The 25,240-nt window shown below is 49.1% G+C and overlaps 1 protein-coding gene across 1 annotated transcript in view; it reads left to right on the top strand.

Moving 5' to 3' along the window:
- Positions 1-14,486, top strand: part of LOC122923867 (growth arrest-specific protein 7) — a 30,163-nt gene extending 15,677 nt beyond the window's left edge. The window contains exons 2-9 of the mRNA XM_044274707.1: positions 540-655; positions 1,373-1,447; positions 7,081-7,159; positions 7,322-7,450; positions 8,352-8,475; positions 12,573-12,652; positions 13,160-13,258; positions 13,342-14,486. Of these exons, the coding sequence (XP_044130642.1) occupies positions 540-655; positions 1,373-1,447; positions 7,081-7,159; positions 7,322-7,450; positions 8,352-8,475; positions 12,573-12,652; positions 13,160-13,258; positions 13,342-13,455 (816 nt within the window). The 3' untranslated portion in view covers positions 13,456-14,486. The remainder of the gene's footprint in view (positions 1-539; positions 656-1,372; positions 1,448-7,080; positions 7,160-7,321; positions 7,451-8,351; positions 8,476-12,572; positions 12,653-13,159; positions 13,259-13,341) is intronic.
- Positions 14,487-25,240: the final 10,754 nt, after the last annotated feature.

Raw genomic sequence — 25,240 nt, 5'->3', positions numbered from 1 at the left:
ATAGGAGGTAGTATTATAGTAGTTATATTCTTGTACATAGGAGCAGTATTATAGTAGTTATATTCTCGTATATAATAGGCAGTGTTAGGCCCCTTGCAGACGAGCGTGTCCAGATGCGTTGCGTCTGTGATCAGGGAAAATCGTGCGAGTAGCTATGCAATTGCATACCGATGTTCAGTTTTTATTGCGCAGGTACAATGTGTTTTGCATGCGCGTGATTAAAAACTGATTGTGGTATCCAGACCCAAACCCGGACGTCTTCACTGAAGTTCAGGTTAGGTTATCTGTATATTTTATTACTTTCCCTTATACCATTATTATAAGGGAAAATAATGGCATTCTTTATACAGAATGCTTACTAAAATGTGGCTTTAGGGCTTAATAAAAAATAAATAAAAATTCACTCCCCTTAATTAACTCGTGTGTGTGTGTATATATTTTATATATTCTTGTCCACAGGAACAGGACTGTATAACATTTAGAATTGATTTTCAGAATTTCAGATAATTCATTTATTCATTCGGATTCTTGTTTTATAGGCAGATAAAAAAGATCCGCAAGGAAACAGCTCGGTGACCGGGTTTGAAGAACTCCTCCAGAAACAGCTTAAAGGAAAACAAATGCAGAAGGAGATGGCAGAATTCATCCGTGAACGGTATTCATGATATTCTTCTCCTAATAACCGCTGCCCTTTCCCCCTGGGCTTTAACCTAATTCACTCACACTGAAACTCTAAAGGAAAACTCTGCAGACTTTCTTGGCGTATTATAATTGTGAATATTCATGAGGAGGGGGTGGAGCCAGCTGTCAGGTGGTGCGGCCTCATCCTCCGTGTGGAGGGGAGATTCAGATCAATGGTTCGTGGACCTTGGTGGGTACTATATCTCCTTGAGGAGTCTTCTCCTCTGGAATTCTCCACTGACGGAGATTTTCCCAGGTCCCGGTTGGATATTAGTCCGGAGATATGGGGGGCCCCAGAACAGTTATCAGATTAACGTCTCTAAGGGCCAGTAGATGTCACACTTTCTATCCAGACACCATGCTTGGCCTATGGAGAGGGGAGCGCTGAATAGGTATAGGGCGGAGTCAGATTTAAGCAGGGGTGGGGCTTTTTTCTGTTTCTGGGCCCTAGAGCAGCCGCCTGGACCCATTCTTGCTCAGTTTTGCAAATCTAGTGGGAAAACCTAGAAGACTGTATCCTGATTTTTCCATAGTTAGGTTGGACTCCACGATCCATGTTCTTTAACCAAAGCACTAGAACACCCCCTGTGTCTTGGCTCCTCCCTTAGCCTTCTATTCAGTTGCAGCCCATTAAAGGGATTCTCCAGAAATTACCTTTTTTATTTCATTTTTCCTGTAATTTACTTCTCAGGATCAAGATTGAGGAAGAATATGCCAAAAACTTGGCAAAACTGTCCCAGAATTCTCTGGCGTCACAAGAGGAAGGGTGAGTCGTCTGCAGATCATTACATTGTCCTACAATCATCTGCATACTGAATGTTTAACATCCAGAAATCAGAGAGTTAGCCAAAAAGGGGGCGGAGTTGTGACTAAAAAATCTTTCCATGAATAATAAAGGCAGGTGTATTATAAGGTGTGTGGATCTCATGTCTGATGACATGTCATTATATCAGTGATGTCATCAGCAGGGGGCGGGGCTGTGACTACCTCTCAGACAGGATATACAGGCAGGTTGTCAGCAGTTATAGATGAATAGATGTTACTCTAGTATAAGGTGTGGGGGTCTCTTGGACATGTACTTGAGCCTTTGCTTTTTCTCCCACAGAATTACAGTTTGTTGCGGTGCTTTTTCATTGGTTCCTGCAGCTAGGTGGCGCTCTTGTCTGTTGGTAGTTCATTAGATCGGATTGTGGGTATACTCATAGACCTCATCTTTCTGGGAGATCTCTCTCAGTTCGGGTTCCCTTCTTTCTGAACATTTAAATATCTATGATCAGAGGTTCATGAAGACGCTGCCTTCACACCAGTGACGTCTCTGCTGCAGCCTCATGTTTTCCTGTAGAGCTGTAGGTGTAATCCTGTCGGCGGGGGCAGCGCTTGGTCTTGTACTGTACATGGGGGGGGGGGGTCTCTGGTTTATGGTATCTATGGCATACGTTATTTTTCTTATATAGCTGTATTTCTTGTCCTGCACCGCCCTCTAGTGGCCTCCCTGTGTGATTACAACGCTATTTGCCACACTGCGGCCACTTGTTTCGTTAAGCCGCATGTGGTCTCACTACATAATTCTTTTGTGACACTCCATGAATAATTCCTTTTACCAGAACAGGGGGATCAGAGAAAGATAAAGAGCGCGACCCGGGGAGTTATCCCTGAGAACACAATGCGAAAGTGATCACTTGAATATGTAGAAGCAAAGGCGGCTGGAAGGAGCCAATAACCCATTGTAGTACGGAATCCGAGGATTTTTACAAGCACCATCTTTCAAATTCAGGGGTGGTTTGCTAAAAATTAAAGGGGAACTAAGATAATTATTGGCTAGAAGTCTGGCTGGTAAACATTGCTTGGCTCAGATGGTGCCCATGAGGGTGTCTGCAATTGCTCAGTCATCCAAAAGCTACAAAAACGCGGTAAATGTGAATAGATAGTTCTGGTTGCACATATTTCTATCCCACATCCCATGGCAAAGCATCTTATGAAAAGCATTTACCAAGCTGAGTAATCATAAAGGTTTGCCTCATTGGACTAGCACACCACATAGTAACAGCAGCACCGGGCACAGTTCATGGGGATATGACACGCTATACAGCACCGGGCACAGTTCATGGGGATATGAGACACTATACAGCACCAGGCACAGTTCATGGGGATATGAGACACTATACAGCACCGGGCACAGTTCATGGGGATATGAGACACTATACAGCACAAGGCACAGTCCATGGGGATATGACACGCTATACAGCACCGGGCACAGTTCATGGGGATATGAGACACTATACAGCACCAGGCACAGTTCATGGGGATATGAGACACTATACAGCACCAGGCACAGTTCATGGGGATATGAGACACTATACAGCACCCGGCACAGTTCATGGGGATATGAGACACTATACAGCACCAGGCACAGTTCATGGGGGTATGACACGCTATACAGCACCAGGCACAGTTCATGGGGATATGACACGCTATACAGCACCAGGCACAGTTCATGGGGATATGACACGCTATACAGCACCAGGCACAGTTCATGGGGATATGACACACTATACAGCACCAGGCACAGTTCATGGGGATATGACACACTATACAGCACCAGGCACAGTTCATGGAGATATGACACACTATACAGCACCAGGCACAGTTCATGGAGATATGACACACTATACAGCACAAGGCACAGTCCATGGAGATATGACACACTATACAGCACCAGGCACAGCTCATGGGGATATGACACGCTATACAGCACCAGGCACAGATCATGGGCGTATGACACGCTATACAGCACCAGGCACAGATCATGGGGATATGACACACTATACAGCACCAGGCACAGTTCATGGGGATATGACACACTATACAGCACCAGGCACAGTTCATGGAGATATGACACACTATACAGCACAAGGCACAGTTCATGGAGATATGACACACTATACAGCACAAGGCACAGTTCATGGAGATATGACACACTATACAGCACAAGGCACAGTCCATGGAGATATGACACACTATACAGCACCAGGCACAGCTCATGGGGATATGACACACTATATAATAACACCAGGCACAGTTCATGGGGATATGACACACTATACAGCACCAGGCACAGATCATGGGCGTATGACACGCTATACAGCACCAGGCACAGATCATGGGGATATGACACACTATACAGCACCAGGCACAGTTCATGGGGATATGACACACTATACAGCACCAGGCACAGTTCATGGAGATATGACACACTATACAGCACAAGGCACAGTTCATGGAGATATGACACACTATACAGCACCAGGCACAGCTCATGGGGATATGACACACTATACAGCACCAGGCACAGATCATGGGGGTATGACACGCTATACAGCACCAGGCACAGATCATGGGCGTATGACACGCTATACAGCACCAGGCACAGATCATGGGGATATGACACACTATACAGCACCAGGCACAGTTCATGGGGATATGACACCCTATACAGCACCGGGCACAGTTCATGGGGATATGACACACTATGCAGCACCAGGCACAGATCATGGGGATATGACACGCTATACAGTGCCAGGCACAGTTCATGGGGATATGACACACTATATAGCGCCAGGCACAGTTCATGGGGATATGACACACTATACAGCGCCAGGCACAGTTCATGGGGATATGACACACTATACAGCACCAGGTACAGTTCATGGGGATATGACACGCTATACAGCGCCAGGCACAGTTCATGGGGATATGACACCCTATACAGCACCAGGCACAATTCATGGAGATATGACACACTATATAATAGCACCAGGTATATTTCATGGGGGTATGGCACACTATATAATAACAGTAGCACCAGGCACATTTCATGGGGGTATGGCACACTATAGTTTTGGAAATATCTGAGATGGGTTTTCTCCATATTATAATTATTATTATTCATTTTCTAAATCTATACAGCTCCAGTACGGAAGATTTCAGTCTTTCATACTGGAGCAGTGAATGGACAAAAAAAGAACTCTGTACCTATCCCTGGTGGTGCAGAGATCAACGTCCAGTGGTTTTATGAACAGTCCGGTGGTTTAGGGTTAAGTAATATCCCTGGTGTCCAGTGACTGGTGGTATAGGACTCGGTGTGATATGGTCTTATACAGTTTGGTAGTGTAGAGGTTTAGTAATATCCCTGGTGTCAAGTGCTTTTATCTAATCTCCAGTGGTATAGTGGTCTAATATACCGATGTCTTGAGATATAGAGGTATCCCTAATTTCTAGTGGTTTAACAATTCCCTGGTATTCAGTCATTATAATTTCTGTTAGTTTAGTGGCTGAATAATATAATATCCCTTGTGTCTAGTGGTATCGCTGGTGATAATAATAAATCCATATACCGTTAATGAACATTATCCCTGATGTTGAGGGACTTTATAATAATAATGATCTTGGGTTGAATTCTCTCCCTAGTGTTTATAAGTGTAATATCCCTGGTGGTTTAGTGATCTAGTAATATTCCCGGGGGCCTGATATATAGGGGCTTAATATATGTCTTGTCATCTAATCAGATCCCTGGTGTCTAGTGGTATTTAATATCACAGGTGATACAGGGTACTAGTAACTAGTAATTGCATCAGTTAGTGCTGTAGTACTTAATATACCTAATGTCTATTGGTCTGATAATATCCCTGGTGTCTAGTGGCCTTGTAATGTCCCTGGTGTGTAGAGGTCTAATAACATCACTGGTTTCCAGTGATCTGATAATATCCTAGTTGTCTGATAATAACCCTGGTGTCTGAGGCTCTGATGATGTCCCTGATGTCGGGGGCTGATAATATCCCTGATGTCGGGGGGGGGCTGATAATATCCCTGATGTCGGGGGGGGGGGCATATCCCTGATGTCGGGGGGGGGGGGGGGAGGGGGGATGATAATATCCCTGATGTCGGGGGGGGGGGGGCTGATAATATCCCTGGTGTCTGGCGCTCTGATGGGTATCCCTGGTGCCTGGCGCTCTGATGGGTGTCCCTGGTGCCTGGCGCTCTGACTATGATAATATCCCTGGTGTCTGGCGCTCTGATGGGTGTCCCTGGTGCCTGGCGCTCTGATGGGTGTCCCTGGCGCTCTGATGGGTGTCCCTGGTGCCTGGCGCTCTGACGATGACAATATCCCTGATGTCGGGGGGGGGGGGGCTGATGATATCCCTGATGTCGGGGGGGGGGGGGGGCGGGGGGCTGATAATATCCCTGATGTCGGGGGGGGGGGGGGCTGATAATATCCCTGGTGCCTGGCGCTCTGACGATGTCCCTGTTGCCTGGCGCTCTGACGATGTCCCTGGTGCCTGGCGCTCTGACGATGTCCCTGGTGCCTGGCGCTCTGACGATGTCCCTGGCGCTCTGATGATGTCCCTGGTGCCTGGCGCTCTGACGATGTCCCTGGTGCCTGGCGCTCTGACGATGTCCCTGGTGCCTGGCGCTCTGACGATGTCCCTGGCGCTCTGATGATGTCCCTGGTGCCTGGCGCTCTGACGATGTGCCTGGCGCTCTGACGATGTGCCTGGCGCTCTGACGATGTCCCTGGCGCTCTGACGATGTCCCTGGCGCTCTGATGATGTCCCTGGTGCCTGGCGCTCTGACGATGTCCCTGGCGCTCTGACGATGTCCCTGGTGCCTGGCGCTCTGATATCTGCCCTATGTACAGTTCTCATCCAGTTCGACACTTGTGGTACAGCCGGACATGGAGTGGGGGTTAACCATATTACCGGGATGTGCATCCTAGTTACGGCGCACGTCTCCTGCGTCCTTGGGGTGTTCTCTCTCCTCCTCGATTTTTGCACAGGGCTGAATTTATTGAGGTCCATAGATTGGGCACCTCCAAACCCTAATATATTATTAATGGGGCAGATTTAGAGCCAGCAGGCCTCATCCATATTCAGAAATCTGCCGTGTCTGGAGATGCCTCCCAGAACGGCACCAGCCGCCTTCACCTGAGCGATAAATCCAGTGGCGATTACTAATCCTGCAGGTAACGACACTCGGGGGTTACAGTGGATTACACGGTTTCTTAAAGGGACCTGCTCCACATTATTAGGAGAAGCACGCTCACCATGGACCTCAGCTGAACTCCCTCCCATGGGTTACACCTTGCCTTTTACTCTAGTTACATCCAGAGCTGCTGCATTCTTAGCTCTGATTTCTCTTGTAAAGCAAACGTAGCAATATGAGTAAAATAATATAAAATGTAACATAAATGTAATTATAGTGTAATATAACGTAATATCATGTAATATAATAAAATATACCGTAATATAGTGTGATATAATATGTATAATGAGCTCAATGCTATAATTTACTGTAAGAGGTAATACAGTATAAAGTCATGTAATACGATTTTGTGTTCGCCAGGACCCTGGGGGAATCTTGGGCCCAAGTCAAGAAAAGTCTCGCAGACGAGGCCGAAGTTCATCTCAAATTTTCCTCGAAGGTAAGAAAATACTGTGCAATTTCTACATTGTACGTGGTGAGGCGTGAGGTATGTGGTGACTCAGCTGGGTACCAGGCCCTCACTCCAGGGTCGTCCAGTCTAGGACATCAGGACTGACGTGAATGTATCTGCTGGTCACCAACTCCCATCATCTCCTCATAGCTACAGAGTGAAGTGGAGAAACCCCTGCTGAACTTCAGAGAAAACTTCAAGAAGGACATGAAGAAGTTCGACCACCACATAGCGGACTTACGGAAGCAGCTCGCCAGCCGATACGCCTCTGTAGAGAAGGTGACTCCTCAATCACAGGGGGCGGGGCTGTGACTACCTCTCAGACAGGACATACAGGCAGGTTGTCAGCAGTAATAGATGTTCCTGTAGTATAAGGAGTGTGGATCTCATGTCTGATCACATGTCATTATATCAGTGATGTCATCAGCAGGGGGCGGGGCTGTGACAACCTCTCAGACAGGATATACAGGCAGGTTGTCAGCAGTAATAGATGTTCCTGTAGTATAAGGTGTGTGGATCTCATGTCTGATCACATGTCATTATATCAGTGATGTCATCAGCAGGAGGCGGGGCTGTGACAACCTCTCAGACAGGATATACAGGCAGGTTGTCAGCAGTAATAGATGTTCCTGTAGTATAAGGAGTGTGGATCTCATGTCTGATCACATGTCATTATATCAGTGATGTCATCAGCAGGGGGCGGGGCTGTGACAACCTCTCAGACAGGATATACAGGCAGGTTGTCAGCAGTAATAGATGTTCCTGTAGTATAAGGTGTGTGGATCTCATGTCTGATCACATGTCATTATATCAGTGATGTCATCAGCAGGAGGCGGGGCTGTGACAACCTCTCAGACAGGATATACAGGCAGGTTGTCAGCAGTAATAGATGTTCCTGTAGTATAAGGTGTGTGATCTCATGTCTGATCACATGTCATTATATCAGTGATGTCATCAGCAGGGGGCGGGGCTGTGACTACCTCTCAGGATATACAGGCAGGTTGTCAGCAGTAATTGATGCATAGATGTTCCTGTAGTATAAGGGGGATAGATCAGATGTCAGCAGGTAACCCAGTAATAAGGATATTCTGTAATTAAGATAGAGTTCCCCTTTAAGCCCCGCCCTTTTCTTCTCCCAGCAGTCTTGTAACCTCCTGCTTTGTGTTCCCCTCCTTTTCAGGCTCGGAAAGCTTTGGCCGAGAGACAGAAAGATCTGGAAGTGAAAACGCAGCAACTGGAAATAAAACTGAGCAACAAGACGGAAGAAGACATTAAGAAAGCGCGGAGGAAGTCGACACAAGCAGGTGAGGGGCATGCCTCGTGTGCTGCTGTGACCTCACCACCCCCTGTCACCACCTGTCGCCCAGCAGTGATAGAGTCCCGGCCGAGCTCTTGCCCACATATTGGGGCCCCTCTGTTGTGTACCCCGGTAAATAAGGTCTCGGCAGTCTAATAGACCCTGGAAGTGCCTGTCCACATCGTCCTCCCCACGTCACCGCCCGCACCTTCTACATCATCTCTTCTCTCCTGACATGAATTCAATATATAATTCTCTGTGATTCTGCCGCACGTGGCCCACAGCGTGATATCTCAGGATATCTCCTGCAGCAGCGAACGCAACGCATCCTCGCTTCGTGTCCGCACCAGAGCTTCTACTGAGGAACTTCCTGGATCATCAGTCATCATCTGTCACCAGTCACAACTCACTGGCATCATCCATGGTCATCATTATCCAACATCCACTGTCATCATTAATGGTCATCAGGGGCGTAGCTATAGTGGAAGCAGCTGCTATAGGGCCCAAACTTAGAAGGGGCCCACACAGGAGGACAAAAAGATTTTGTTATGTCCCACTCAACAGTATTATACAATGACAGTATATACAGTGACACGACATACTGAATATACGTGTAGGAAACTGACGGAGCTACTGCCGGGCCTGATCTATGAGAACTATCTTGACTGGCCGCAAGAGTGAGGGTGGCATGGGAGGAGGAGGTTGCTAGGGGTGGGGGCCCCATTCAAAAAGTTGCTGTGGGGCGCAGTCAGTTCTAGTTACACCGTAGATGATCATCCACCATCAGTAATCACTAATCGTCCATCATCAAGTGCAGCACAACTTACCTCCACAGCAGCACCAAGTACCACAATGCCGCATAGCATACCTCCCCAGCAGCTCCAAGCAAACACCACAGTGCAGCACAACATACCTCCACAGCAGTTCCAAACACCAGAGTGCAGCACAAAATACCTCCCCAGCAGTGCCAAACACCAGAGTGCAGCACAACATACCTCCCCGGCAGTGCCAAACACCACAGAGCAGCACAACATACCTCCCCGGCAGTGCCAAACACCAGAGTGCAGCACAAAATACCTCCCCAGCAGTGCCAAACACCAGAGTGCAGCACAAAATACCTCCCCATCAGTGCCAAAAACAACAATGCAGCACAACATACCTCCCCATCAGTGCCAAACACCAGAGTGCAGCACAACATACCTCCCCAGCAGTGCCAAACACCAGAGTGCAGCACAAAATACCTCCCCGGCAGTGCCAAACACCAGAGTGCAGCACAACATACCTCCCCGGCAGTGCCAAACACCAGAGTGCAGCACAACATACCTCCCCAGCAGTGCCAAACACCAGAGTGCAGCACAACATACCTCCACAGCAGTGCCAAACAAATCACAGGGAAGCACAACATAACCCCCCCCCCCCCCACCAGCAGCAAAAAGTGCCACAATGCCGCATAACATACCTCCCCAGCAGCACCAAGCAAACACCACAGTGCAGCACAACATGCCTTCCCGGCAGTGCCAAACACCACAGTGCAGTACAACATACCTCCTCGGCAGTGCCAAACACCACAGTGCAGCACAACATGCCTTCCCGGCAGTGCCAAACACCACAGTGCAGCACAACATACCTTCCCGGCAGTGCCAAACACCACAGTGCAGCACAACATGCCTTCCCGGCAGTGCCAAACACCACAGTGCAGCACAACATACCTCCCCGGCAGTGCCAAACACCACAGTGCAGCACAACATACCTCCTCGGCAGTGCCAAACACCACAGTGCAGCACAACATTCCTTCCCGGCAGTGCCAAACACCACAGTGCAGCACAACATACCTTCCCGGCAGTGCCAAACACCACAGTGCAGTACAACATACCTTCCCGGCAGTGCCAAACACCACAGTGCAGCACAACATACCTTCCCGGCAGTGCCAAACACCACAGTGCAGCACAACATGCCTTCCCGGCAGTGCCAAACACCACAGTGCAGCACAACATACCTTCCCGGCAGTGCCAAACGCCACAGTGCAGCACAACATACCTCCCCGGCAGTGCCAAACGCCACAGTGCAGCACAACATGCCTTCCCGGCAGTGCCAAACACCACAGTGCAGCACAACATGCCTTCCCGGCAGTGCCAAACACCACAGTGCAGCACAACATGCCTTCCCGGGAGTGCCAAACACCACAGTGCAGCACAACATACCTTCCCGGCAGTGCCAAACACCACAGTGCAGCACAACATGCCTTCCCGGCAGTGCCAAACACCACAGTGCAGCACAACATGCCTTCCCGGCAGTGCCAAACACCACAGTGCAGCACAACATGCCTTCCCGGCAGTGCCAAACACCACAGTGCAGCACAACATGCCTCCCCGGCAGTGCCAAACACCACAGTGCAGCACAACATGCCTCCCCGGCAGTGCCAAACACCACAGTGCAGCACAACATGCCTTCCCGGCAGTGCCAAACACCACAGTGCAGCACAACATGCCTTCCCGGCAGTGCCAAACACCACAGTGCAGCACAACATACCTTCCCGGCAGTGCCAAACACCACAGTGCAGCACAACATGCCTTCCCGGCAGTGCCAAACACCACAGTGCAGCACAACATGCCTTCCCGGCAGTGCCAAACACCACAGTGCAGCACAACATACCGTCCCGGCAGTGCCAAACCCCACAGTGCAGCACAACATACCTCCCCGGCAGTGCCAAACGCCACAGTGCAGCACAACATGCCTTCCCGGCAGTGCCAAACACCACAGTGCAGCACAACATGCCTTCCCGGCAGTGCCAAACACCACAGTGCAGCACAACATGCCTTCCCGGCAGTGCCAAACACCACAGTGCAGCACAACATGCCTTCCCGGCAGTGCCAAACACCACAGTGCAGCACAACATGCCTTCCCGGCAGTGCCAAACACCACAGTGCAGCACAACATGCCTCCCCGGCAGTGCCAAACACCACAGTGCAGCACAACATGCCTCCCCGGCAGTGCCAAACACCACAGTGCAGCACAACATACCTTCCCGGCAGTGCCAAACACCACAGTGCAGCACAACATGCCTTCCCGGCAGTGCCAAACACCACAGTGCAGCACAACATGCCTTCCCGGCAGTGCCAAACACCACAGTGCAGCACAACATGCCTCCCCGGCAGTGCCAAACACCACAGTGCAGCACAACATGCCTTCCCGGCAGTGCCAAACACCACAGTGCAGCACAACATGCCTTCCCGGCAGTGCCAAACACCACAGTGCAGCACAACATACCTTCCCGGCAGTGCCAAACACCACAGTGCAGCACAACATGCCTTCCCGGCAGTGCCAAACACCACAGTGCAGCACAACATGCCTTCCCGGCAGTGCCAAACACCACAGTGCAGCACAACATGCCTTCCCGGCAGTGCCAAACAAGCAGCGCTAAACAATCCACAGGGCAGCACACAAACTCCTCCCATCCCCACCCACCCCATCTCGAATCAAGGAGGAGGAGGCACAGGACAAGGCAGTGCTTCACTTGATCCCTGTGCAGCGCCACTGCTGGTAATGATCTCCTTCTAGGAACACTGTTGTCCAGGATTAGAAAATCACGTCTGCTTTCTTCCAAAAACAGCACCACACCTGTCCACATGGAACTACCTACATACTGGTGTCTGTATCACAGGGCCTATATAACAGTGTCCACATACTAGTGTCCATCACAGTACCTTACATATGACGCTGGCCATACACATTCAGTAGCTGTCTACCTCTCGTGACTCCCTCCCGGCTTTCCCATACATTGGCTCAGTCGAGTGTGTATCCTATGGGGAGAGCAAATTAAGCCACAGCCCGATACTTCTGGACACGGCTGAACTCCAGGGAAGACAAAAGTATCTGGCGAGAATATTCATTGCACCCATCACATCATCTGTCAGAGGAGAGTCAGAAGCTCCCCACACAGGTTAGACTGTTGAGCCACGCTGTTCATGGCTCAGGGGACATAAGACTAATGTTTACGGGAACCTTTACAGTGCCTATATAATAGCAGCGGCCACCTTCCTCTTCGTTTAGAGATTTTCCATAGTGTGCCTCAACATCTGAATTTCCGCTATTCTCTTTCTCCAGGAGATGACCTCATGAAATGTGTGGATCTCTACAACCAAGCACAATCCAAGTGGTTTGAAGAGATGGTGACGACCACCTTGGTAAGTGTCAAGTCTCAGCTTCAGGAACCTTCCACTGTCCTCAGGTCTTTTATGTGCTACCATCATTCTTCTGGAGGGAGCACAGATTTTATATCTTCCTGGGAGGAGCTGTCTTAGAACCGCCAATCATATCTCCTCTTCAATTTCTCAAATGTTTTTATAGGTTTCTTAAAGGGGTTGTCCAAGTTATATTTATTGATGACCTATCCTCAGGATAGGTCATCAATATCTTCAAACAGCTGATCGGAGTGGGTGCCGGGTGTCGGACCCCCTCCGATCTGATATTGATGACCTATCCTGAGGATAGGTCATCAATAAATATAACTTGGACAACCCCTTTTACGGATCCTTCTGATGACACTAGGGCAGCGAGTGTTGTGTGTGTGGACCCAGGGGGAGAAGTCATGAGATATGTGTTTAGCATTTTGAAACCTTATTTCAGATATCCCTAATGATAGTTGGACAGGTCATGGATGGTTACATCTCGTGTGTTTTTATGTCCTGCAGGAACTGGAGAGACTGGAAGTTGAGCGGGTGGAGATGATCCGTCAGCACCTCTGTCAGTACACACAACTACGGCACGAAACAGACATGTTCAACCAAAGTGTAAGTACCAGACATCTCCTCGGTGCATGACCCCAAGAATACAAAACTATTGGGTAACCGGCATGTTTGCTCCATTCCTGCAGACGGTGGAACCCGTGGACCAGCTGCTCCAGAAAGTCGATCCTGCCAAAGACAGGGAATTATGGGTGAAAGAGCACAAGACGGGCGACATCCGGCCCATTGACATGGACATATAGACTGTTTTTGATGTATTTTTGCCAATTCCTTGGTTTGGAGAGTTCTTTATATGACTGCCAGTCCGGGGACATTCTACATTGCTGTAAAGTATACAAGGTCATTCCATACTGAGCTAAAAAATATCATAATTTTTTTGGAACAGGGGACACTGGGATTTGTCTGTTCGTGGTTCCATGAATGCAGAGTTGACTGGCCTCATGTGCTGTTTCACACGTGGTGCCAACCAGCTTGGCTTCTTGGCAGAGGACGTCATAAAGCTTGTGCCACACTGGATATTGCTGCATAATACCAGAACATATATAAAATAATGTAAAGTAACAAACACTATACATAAAACTATATGAACAAAAAAAAAAACTTTACAGAGACGGCCCCCAGGGTGACACCTCAATTTTAGGGCATCCATAAAACAGGTACAATGACACCCATGTCATCTCCCTCACTCTTGGACAAGAAAGGTCACATGATACAAAGACATTTGGGAAATGGTGACATTAAAACAATGTACTAAATTATGTTCAGCAAAGCAGCTACAAAGACCATGTCCTCCTGTGAGACTCGGCGCCACCTTGTGGTCGATTACTATGAAAAATAAAGCTCTGTAAAACTTTATGGTTAATTTTCCAGTGTCTATAACTGATGTTTCAGCAGAGCTTTCCCCCATTCCACCTCCTCGATTCATCAGGTTCATATGATTCCCTCATATTATGGCTACCTGTGTAAATTCTCACCCCTCCTTTCCTATGTATTATAGCAGATTTCTAAGGCCTGACCTCTGCCCCAGCCTGACCCCCGCCCCTCCCCCACACGCCTTTCACCCCTCTTTGTACAGATCTAATGTAAAAGACAAACATTTTTCAGATTCTATGAAACTAATTTAATTGGATGAAGCGGAGAATTGTGTCCGTAGATTCATGTTTGTGTAAAGTTGTGATGTCATTAAAAAAGTTTTCAGAAAGAGAAATTATTGACAACTGAACGGAGGAGATTCCCGCTGTATATCCAGAGTTCTAATAAATCATCTATAAAACCAAGTCTCATCAGTCTTATTTGTCATCGAGCGTCCAGAGAAGGGGTACTGTGCAATGTGTGTGTGTGTGTGTGTGTATATATATATTCACCTAAAGAATTATTAGGAACACCATACTAATACGGTGTTGGACCCCCTTTTGCCTTCAGAACTGCCTTAATTCTACGTGGCATTGATTCAACAAGGTGCTGATAGCATCTTTAGAAATGTTGGCCCATATTGATAGGATAGCATCTTGCAGTTGGAAATTTGAGGGATGCACATCCAGGGCACGAAGCTCCCGTTCCACCACATCCCAAAGATGCTCTATTGGGTTGAGATCTGGTGACTGTGGGGGCCATTTTAGTGCAGTGAACTCATTGTCATGTTCAAGAAACCAATTTGAAATGATTCGAGCTTTGTGACATGGTGCATTATCCTGCTGGAAGTAGCCATCAGAGGATGGGTACATGGTGGTCATGAAGGGATGGACATGGTCAGAAACACGGCTCAGGTAGCCTGTGGCATTTAAACGATGGCCAATTGGCACTAAGGGGCCTAAAGTGTGCCCAGAAAACATCCCCCACACCATTACACCACCAGCCTGCACAGTGGTAACAAGGCATGATGGATACATGTTCTCATTCTGTTTACGCCAAATTCGGACTCTACCATTTGAATGTCTCAACAGAAATCGAGACTCATCAGACCAGGCAACATTTTTCCAGTCTTCAACAGTCCAATTTTGGTGAGCTCGTGCAAATTGTAGCCTCTTTTTCCTATTTGTAGTGGAGATGAGTGGTACCCGGTGGGGTCTTCTGCTGTTGTAGCCCACCTTTCTTTCCCATTCTGACATTCAGTTTGGAGTTCAGGAGATTGTCTTGACCAGGACCACAACCCTACATGCATTGAAGCAACTGCCATGTGATTGGTTGACTAGATAATGGCATTAATGAGAAATAGAACAGGTGTTCCTAATAATTCTTTAGGTGTATGTGTGTGTGTGTGTGTGTGTGTATATATATATATATATATATATATATATATATATATATATATATATATATATATATACATACACAGGACAGGAGAAGGGGTACTGTGCAATATATATATATATATATATATATATATATATATATGTAGTCCAGAAAATAAATGAACGGCACTCCAGTAGGTCATGAACAAATAACTCCTTTATTCACCCGTGCGGTGCAATGTTTCGGCTCACTACTAGAGCCTTTTTCAAGCAAAGAAGATATGCATATGGTGAGTGTATATATAGATAAAAAAATCCACAGTGCCAGTGCCGCCATTTTTCTCTGATATATTTTGGATAAGGAGACATACACAAGTGAAGTCATGAGACCGCTGTCTGATTCTCAAACATACTAACTCCCTGATGGAGACCCGGTCTTTAGAATTAAAGAGAAGATGACCACTATGGTCCAGTATTTTGAGACAGCTGGGACAATTGACCAAAATATAAGTAGATATCTCATAAATCAGTCACCAATCACCCTGGTGCTATATATACTACCAAAGGTACACAAGACCCTTACAGACCCCCCAGGATGCCCAATTGTGTCCTCAGTGGACTCTATTTTAAGTCCATTAGCCATGGTACTAGAGAAGGCCTTAACGCCACTTGTAAAAAGCGCGAAGTCGTTTTTACTGGACACTCCTCATTTTCTAAGAATTGTTAATGATTTGGGTCATGTTCCTGGAGACAGCCTCCTAGTGACTATCGACGTGGTTAGTTTATCCACATCGATTGGCCACAGGGAGGGCATTCAGGCAGTCTCTATGGTCTTAGAAACTAGTGAATACCCGCCATCCATACGTGATTTCTTTGTACGGCTGTTAGAGATTGTCCTGATGGGAAAAAAAAAAATTTTTGGAGATAATTTAATACCTTCAGAAACTTGGGACCGCGATGGGGTCGAATATATGCCATATATATGGAGGACTCCTCTGTTCAGCTGAAGCAATTTCAGGCTGAATCTGAGGAAAATAAACGAGTGAAATGACACCGGGACACCGAGGACTATAAGAAGGGCAATGTATACATCTGGCAAACAGAGATATGGCAACACCCAGCAGAGAGATATCAGAAAAAGGAGGAAAACGTACAGACACCTTCACCTGAGGATAAAGCTTTTTTAGACCAGTGTTTCCCAACCAGTGTGCCTCCAGCTGTTGCAAAACTACAACTCCCAGAATGCCTGGACAGCATTTGGCTGTGCGGGCATGCTGGGAGTTGTAGTTTTGCAACATCTGGAGGCACACTGGTTGGGAAACACTGTTTTAGACAACACTCCACAGATACAACACTCGCAACACTCCACATTCCTTCGAGGTGGTCGTAGACATCTAAGGAATGGGCAAGTTTTACGCAGCAACCGGAATCGACCCGCAGTAAACAGGGGACATTTGGCGACAAAAAAGTGACTGTGGTCAACATGTCTTCCAAAGAACTAACTCCTTCACAAGTGAGTGTTTTGTCTAAAGGGTTTTCAATGTGTCCCAGTTCACACATCAATTGGTTTGAACTTGAGTCTAACTTGCGTTCATTTTTCCGCCGTATTAAACTCCGTTTGGAATTGTGACAAGGAGAGGATTGTGAGACCACAGACTAGTGATTTCACGCTGGGGTCGCTCAATTTATTCCAAAAATGTGACTTTTCACTGGTTATTAATAAACCAGCAGTTGAAGCTTATATTAGTGCTGTCAAGCGGGGTGTGTCTGAACTCGGGTCCTCCTGTCAGGGGCACCTTGACTTCAGACACCCCAACTTGACCAGTATAGAGGTAGATGCACTTGAGTCACTCAGGTCCGACCCCACCCTCACCTTGAAGCCGGCCGACAAGGGGGACGCGGTCGTTATTATGGACACCAGCAAATATATCCAAGAAATAATGAGGCAATTGGGGAACCAAGAGGTCTATAAGGTGTTGGCTTCTGACCCCAAATTTGAGATTGCAGGGATTATACGTAATTGTTTAACAGATGCTATGGTGGCAGGGACTATCGACAGGGATCTACGTGATTATCTTGAGGTGGCACACCCTGTCACCCCTGTGATACAATATATACAAGACACATCAGACTCCAACAATCTTCTTGGAGAAGTTGATTTGGCAAACTCCTCCCCTGTGTTACTTGCCTCTTTTGATGTAACCTTGTTATATACTTCAACTGTACATGAGAGAGGTATTTTGGCTGTTGAAAAAATGCTTCAGTTCTCATCTTACACTTATAGTAACATAGTACATAAGGCCGAAAAAAGACATTTGTCCATCCAGTTCGGCCTGTCATCCTGCAAGTTGATCCAGAGGAAGGCAAAAAAAAAAACTGAGGTAGAAGCCAATTTTCCCACTTTAGGGGAATAAAAAATTCCTTCCCGACTCCAATCAGGCATCAGAATAACTCCCTTGATCAACGACCCCTCTCTAGTAGCTATAGCCTGTAATATTATTACACTCCAGAAATACATCCAGGCCCCTCTTGAACTCCTTTATTGTACTCACCATCACCACCTCCTCAGGCAGAGAGCTCCATAGTCTCACCGCTCTTACCGTAAAGAATCCTCTGCTATGTTTGTGTACAAACCTTCTTTCCTCCAGACGCAGAGGATGTCCCCTCGTCACAGTCACAGTCCTGGGGATAAATAGATGATGGGAGAGATCTCTGTACTGACCCCTGATATATTTATACATAGTAATTAGATCTCCCCTCCCCTCCCCTTTGATATTCTTTTCCAGTTATTACTTTAGTTGCCCTCCTCTGGACCCTCTCTAGCTCTGTGTGGTCTGACTAGCAATTTGTAAAGTGGTAGGACTATGTTCTCATCACGGGCATCTATGCCCCTTTCTGATGCAGCCCATTATCTTATTGGCCTTGGCAACAGCTGCCTGACACTGGTTTTTGCAGCTTAGTTTGCTGTTTATTAAAAAACCTAGGTCCTTTTCCATGTCAGTGTTACCGAGAGTTTTACCGTTTAGTATGTACGGGTGACTTGCATTATTCCTTCCCATGTGCATAACTTTACATTTGTCAGTGTTAAACCTCATCTGTCACTTATCTGCCCAAGCCTCCAATCTATCCAGATCCCTCTGTAGTGTGTATGTGTATATATATATATATATATATATATATATATATATATATATATATGTAGTTAAGGCTGCCGTGCAGCCTGTATTTGTGGGAGGGGCATAGGCCCCGCCCCCTGGCTACTTATGCGGAGGAGTGCAGAGGGACGGGACGGGACGTGCAGCCAGGTACTTCCGGGTCACGTCCATCCTGGTTTCCCTGCACGTCCCGCACCATCGCGTTCTTGGCTGGGTGAGTATTGCAGGTCGGCGGTTCGGCAAGTCAGGCGGCCTGAGGTAAGCGGGGAGTCCGGTGCCGGGCGGCGGCGGCAGCAGCGGGGCGCACACCACATGTACTCACCCCTGTGCAGGGGGACGGAGGTCCGTCGGGGGGGGAAAGATTGAGATCCAGGGGCCGCTGCTCGCGGTCACGTAGGCTGGAGGCGGCTGCGGGGGCCGGTTGCTAGGCACGCCCGGCGGCTCCGCCCCCTGCCATGCTCGCTTGTGTATAGGCATTGTTTCATGCATCATCATTACAGTTGACCACAGATAATGTATATTGCACGATGGTAGAGCTGTGTATATATATTATGTATACGGCACGATGGTAGAGCCATGTGTGTGTGTGTATGTGTATATATATATATATATATAATTAGTGTATAGTGCACGCTGGTAGAGCTGTGTGTATATAATGTATAGTGCTCCCAGTGGCCTTCCAATACCAGTGTACACGGCACACCACATGCTGGACTCCATAGACAAGCACTTCCCGCTGACCACCATACACAAGCGCTTCCCGCTGATTGCTGCATGTTGCTGACCACCATACGCAACTGCTCATACTGACCGCTGCATTCATATGAGCAGAACACCCTGCACGGATGGGCACGTCACGATAGCCACCATACATGGCGTTTTCACTGACCATCATACATGAGCACTTCACACTGATTTAGTTGTGAGGACCACCATTTCACCATTTGTATCATGTCATAGAAGTGGGCCCAGTGCCGGTCCGGTTCGGCCATAGTGCTTACTTAAGCTACGGTCTTTGGCTCCGGCTGGGAAGCTGGATTGGCCTGTTAAAAAAAAATAATAATAATAATTTCACATTTGTTTTCATGCATCATCATTACAGTGACTACTTCGGTTCGGTTGTTTGACGCTCCACGCCATTCCAAAGATTTCTTACTTACAAGTAGGTGGCACGTCCTGAGTTCCATACGGGTTTGGTATGTATCACGGGGGTTTGGCTGCAGGCACATTCACACGTCTTCCAGGTCATGCCTGCCGCACCAGTGGCATATGGTTCCCCTGGGCACGTCCAGGTTATCACACCCGTCTCCCGTTGCTCGTTTGCTGTTCTAGGGGCCACCCCGGGACTCAGGTCTCTCTCTGGAACGTCCAGGTTGTCACTTTGTCTACATGTGGTCCGTCTGCTTGAAGCGTTCAATCTATGTTGCATTTGTCTCTTCTGTGGCACGTGGTCCTGCTCTGAACTCCAGGTTGTCACTTTGTTCATTGCAGGTCGCCTGTTTATTGTGGTGCGTCTGCTTGAAGCGTTCAGGCATCGTTGCGTCCGCCACTCCGGTGGCATGTGGTCCTGCCTGGAACCCCAGGTTGTCACTTTGTTAATCGTGGTACGTCTGCTTGAAGCGTTCAGGCATCGTTGCGTCCGCCACTCCGGTGGCATGTGGTCCTGCCTGGAACCCCAGGTTGTTACTTGGTTATCATGGTACGTCTGCTTGAAGCGTTCAGGCAATAATACGTCTCCAGGGTGTCTGTCATCTCATGTGGTACGTCCACTTGAAGCGTTCAAGTGTTGTTGTGTTGGTCACTCCGGAACAGCGGGTCCCGCCTGGAACGTCCAGGGGCCATACTCGTCTCCTGTTACACGTCTGCTTGAAACATTCAGGCAAAGTATGTCTGCCACGCTGGTCGCTCGTGGTCCTGCCTGGAACGTCCAGGTTGTCTTATTTGTCTCCTGTGGCACGTCTGCTTGTAAACGTCGGTCAAATGTACGTCCGCTACCCCGGTGGCACGTGGTCATGCCTGGTACGTCCAGGTTGTCTGCCTCGTCTCTTGTTGCACGTCTGTCTGAAGCGTTCAGACAATGTCGCGTCAGCCACCTCGGTGGCATGGTGTCCTGTCTAGCACGTCCACAGGGTCTCTTTTCACCAAGATGGGCACACATCCTCCCTTAGCGGCATGCATAACCCAGCAGCACGCCCGGGGGGGGTATCATCCTGGTTGGTGGCACTTCAGTCCTCAGCTTTGGCCTAAAACGTTTAGGCCATGTTGTTTTTCGTTTTTCCCTCAGGGGTAGACGGTACAGCCAGGCGCAACCAGGTTGGTAATATTCCGGTGCATTTAGTTTCTCATATTTGTTTTTATTTTTACGGCAGCACGTTGGGGGTCTCAGTGCCTTCGGCTTCCCGTTAACAAGGCCTCCACCTCAGTGGTACGAGCCTCCAGTACGGTATCGGTACCCTTTTTCATCAAATTCTATAACCAGGTGAGTATCAATTCTGGTCCAGCAGGCCGGCCTTAGTCCGGGGGCGGTCTTACTGATAGGGGTATAAAGGGGGGGGGGGGGGGGGGCCACCGGGATGTTCTAGGCACGCCTGGTGTCCACACGAGTAACAAGGGTTTTGTCCTCAGGTGATATCCAGGGCATAATCACAACACGGTCAACATGTCCCAGGCCTCAGACATCGATGACGCCTCGTCCATCTCCGGGTCCGTGGTTTCCGGTCTGGCTGGTCATGGATCCCTAAGGAACTGGACCATTCCGAAGCTCGTGGCAGAATTAAATAGAAGGGGCATCAGTCACCCGGCTTCGGCCAGGAAAGCTGAACTTTATAGGCTACTGGTGTCTAGCCCGGTTCCACCCAGTGAGCAGATGGCAGTGCCTACCATCCAGTCATCACTGGCTCAGTTAAATGCCACGATGGGGAGTCTGGCTGCCTCAGTAGCAGACATCCAGCACAGGGTCATGGAGCTGGAGTCCAGGGCCGCCACCACTTCACAGGCGGTGGCACCCGTGACTGCGGTATCATGGCCATTGGCGGGTTCCCCAGGTATGTCCTCTACCCCGCCGGCCATTGTCCCAGCTCACTTTGTGGCCGAGAATATTAGGAAAGACATACTGGCAGGCAAAGAGGTTAACCTGGCATCTATCCTCATAGCATCGCACGATGCCAGCGAGCACAGAACAATTGATTGCGGGGAAGTGTCTGTGGTTATGAGGTCTAAAGATGCCCGGTTGAACCGCAAGTTATCTATACCAGAATTTGTTCTTGCATTCAGCTTGTTCCGAGACGTCATCTGCTCGGCGCAGCCGAGTAGGAGGGAGGAGCTGGACGCTTATTTATATCAGGTCACTGATTTGGGTCACAAGTATGGGGGCTCGGCGTTCTATGACTACCACCGGTCCTTCGCGGCTAAAGCCGCTGCCTCCCTAGCACAGTTCCAGTTCATGACCAATTGGGCTGTGCTGGACATGGAGCTCTTCTGCAGGCATTTTGCTGGTCTCCGAGCCCCCACTTGTGGCGCATGCCAGTCAATTTTTCATGCCACGGAATGGTGCCCCAACGAGGCATCTGCACGTCCGGACAGAGCCCTTCCAGGAACATCGGGTGTTCCCAGGGGCCCGGCCCTCATGGACAAATTTGGCAGACCTATTGTATATCTGGGCAAGAGCCAGATATGCAATAATTTCAACTTCGGTCACTGCATGTTCAGTGGGTGCAGGGCCCTTCACGTGTGCACGGTCTGCTTTCGGGCACATCCCAGGTCTACCTGTCCCAAGAAAGCTGCCAAGCAGGCATGACTGACCGACGTCAACGTGGAGCTCCTGGAAGGTCATGACGACCGGCAGTTCGTGCGTCATTTGATCTCTGGCCTGTCTCTAGGGTTCCACACGGGACTGGTGGCCCTGCCACATTCGAATTGGGAATGTGAGAACCTTCTCTCTGCCAGACAAGATCCTGAGGCGGTGTAAGCGGCATTATCCTCGGAGTTGGATAAAGGGTTCATCATCGGCCCATTCGACTCGATCCCCTTTGAAGTGTGGAGGGTCAACCCGATTGGAGTGGTGGCTAAGAAAGGCTCAAATAAAAAGAGGCTGATCTACGATCTCTCAGCTCCTCATTCCTCGCATATCCCTAGTATCAACTCTCTCATACCATCAGAAGAGTTCAGCATGACATACTCCTCTATCGATGAGGCCATTCAGTTCATCCTCAAAGCCGGCAGGGGGGCCTGGTTGTCCAAAACTGATATTGCTGATGCCTTCAAGTTTCTCCCGATCCTCCCACAACTGTGGCAATATTATGGCATCAAATGGGCAGGCAAATACTACTTTGCCAATCGTCTTACGTTTGGCTCAAAAAGCAGCCCTTGGCTGTTTGACCGGCTGGCCCAGGCCCTGCACTGGATCCTGGTGGAGCATGGCCAGGCTCCTATGTGTATCCACTACCTGGATGATTTCCTGCTGGTGGAGTCCCCCTCCTGTCAGCCCTCCGGGTTATCCTCCCTGCTGGAGTTGTTTTCGGCGCTGCAGGTTCCGGTCGCCACGGGGAAGACTGTCGGTCCTTCCTCAACGATCACCTTCCTGGGGGTCATTCTGGATTCAGTAAAGTCGGAAGCAAGGCTCCCAGAGGAGAAATTACAACAGATCCGGTTGGCCATCCAGGAGGCGGCAAAATCCTGCTTCCTGACCAAATCAAGTCTCCAATCATTGCTGGGCCGGCTGAACTTTGCCATGAGGGTCATGCCCCAGGGGCGCACCTTTGTGTCTCGGCTCTTGCTGCTCCTACCATCAGCCCCGGAACAGGACAGTGTCGTCCGGTTGGACCAACAAGTCATGGCAGACCTGTCCATGTGGAGCACTTTCATGTCCTCATGGAACGGCATCAGGTTATTTATTCCCCCCCGGGACCCGTCCTCGCCCACTGTTTATTCTGACGCGGCTGCATCCAAGGGCTTTGCGGCCATATTTGGTAATCACTGGCTAGCCGGGGCCTGGCCGTCCCAGATTATGCTGGACGGGCATGCCCTTCGGTCTTCTCCCTTGTTGGAGATGTATCCAGTGGTGGCAGCAGCTCATGTATGGGGTCACGTTTGGTCAAACTCGAGGGTTCTATTCATTACCGATAGTCAGGACTTGGTCGACATCGTCCGCAATGGCAGAGCTAAATCCCCAAAGATCATGTCCCTTATGCGTAGGCTGGTGTGGTTGTCCATGGTACACAACTTTTGCTTCGAGTGCTCTCACATTCAGAGTTCCGAGAATACGGCTGCTGATGCGCTATCCAGGTTTAACATCGATGTCTTCTTTCAGAGCATGCCACTCGCAGATGGAACAGGGGCGGACGTTCCGGCATACAGCGACCTGGTGTGGGACTGACATCACTGATCAGCAAAGCGAAGGATCTATTGCACCGGAGCTTGTCTGACAATACAATCAGGAACTACCGTACGGGCTGGAATCTGTTTAGGAAATTTGCCGACAGTCACCCACAGGGCGATGTGGATGACGTATCATTCATCATGGCCTTCATCGCACATTGCCATGCCAACCTCGGACTCGCTCACAATACCATCCGCCTGTATCTAGCGGGAGTGCAACATCAGTTCACATTGGACAATCCGGCCCGGATTTCATTCTTTACATCACAAGCCATCAAGGCCACGCTCCGGGGCATTGAGAAAGCTGGGGCGAGCAGGCCAGTGGTCCGACAACCCATGTCCGGATCCTTATTTAGGCAATTGTCCCTGGCTCTGGATGGTGATCCTTTTGGGCCATTAATTAGCACAATCATCAAGGCCGCCCTTTATCTAGGGTTTTACGGGTTCCTTCGTCCAGGGGAATTCACCACCTCTGTCCGCAATGGCCGTCATCTCCAGAAGCAGCACTTGTCCTGGCACCACGATCTGTTTGTGCTGAGCATTCCATCTACCAAGACCTCCCAGACAGGGCCTCCAACCCTGGTGTCTTTCTACCCCTCGCACAACGCCTGGTGCCCGGTCAAGGTGCTGTGGCCCTGCAGGCGGCGGCAGCGGACAGCCCCCTACTTCCCTTCAATAATGGAGGGCCGTTGTCCACGCCTCAATTCATGTCACATGTGCGTTCTTTAGTGGCCGGGTTAGGTCACGACCCGAAGGGCATCTCGGGGCTTTCTTTTCGTATTGGGGCGGCCTCGGCGGCATCCAGGCACCAGATACCCCCTCATGTCATAAGGTGCATGGGGCGCTGGAGGTCATCATGTTTCGCTAGGTACGTTCCGAATCCCCAATCCGAAATCCGTGATGCTTTCTGTTCTCTTGCCTTGTAATGATATAATAAATTATCCATGGTACGTTTGTGTCTCCTTTTTGGCCCCTTTTAGGCCTATCCTCGTTACAGGCTTCCGGCATTCACCAGCCAGAGGTTGGCGCTAGCTTCTTCATCCAGGGACCGTCGCCCTGACCACAAGTAGTTAAGGCTGCCGTGCAGCCTGTATTTGTGGGAGGGGCATAGGCCCCGCCCCCTGGCTACTTATGCGGAGGAGTGCAGAGGGATGGGACGTGCAGCCAGGTACCCCTCCCTCCCTTCCCCTTTTATTAGCTCTTCCCTTAGGATAGGCCCCCTTTTAGGCCTATCCTCGTTACAGGCTTCCGGCATTCACCAGCCA

The sequence above is a fragment of the Bufo gargarizans genome, unplaced genomic scaffold, assembly GCF_014858855.1.
Source record: "Bufo gargarizans isolate SCDJY-AF-19 unplaced genomic scaffold, ASM1485885v1 original_scaffold_2022_pilon, whole genome shotgun sequence".
Classification (NCBI taxonomy): Eukaryota; Metazoa; Chordata; class Amphibia; order Anura; family Bufonidae; genus Bufo; species Bufo gargarizans.
The sequence above is the reverse complement of the archived record's forward strand: the minus strand, read 5'-3'. Positions and strand labels throughout refer to the sequence as shown.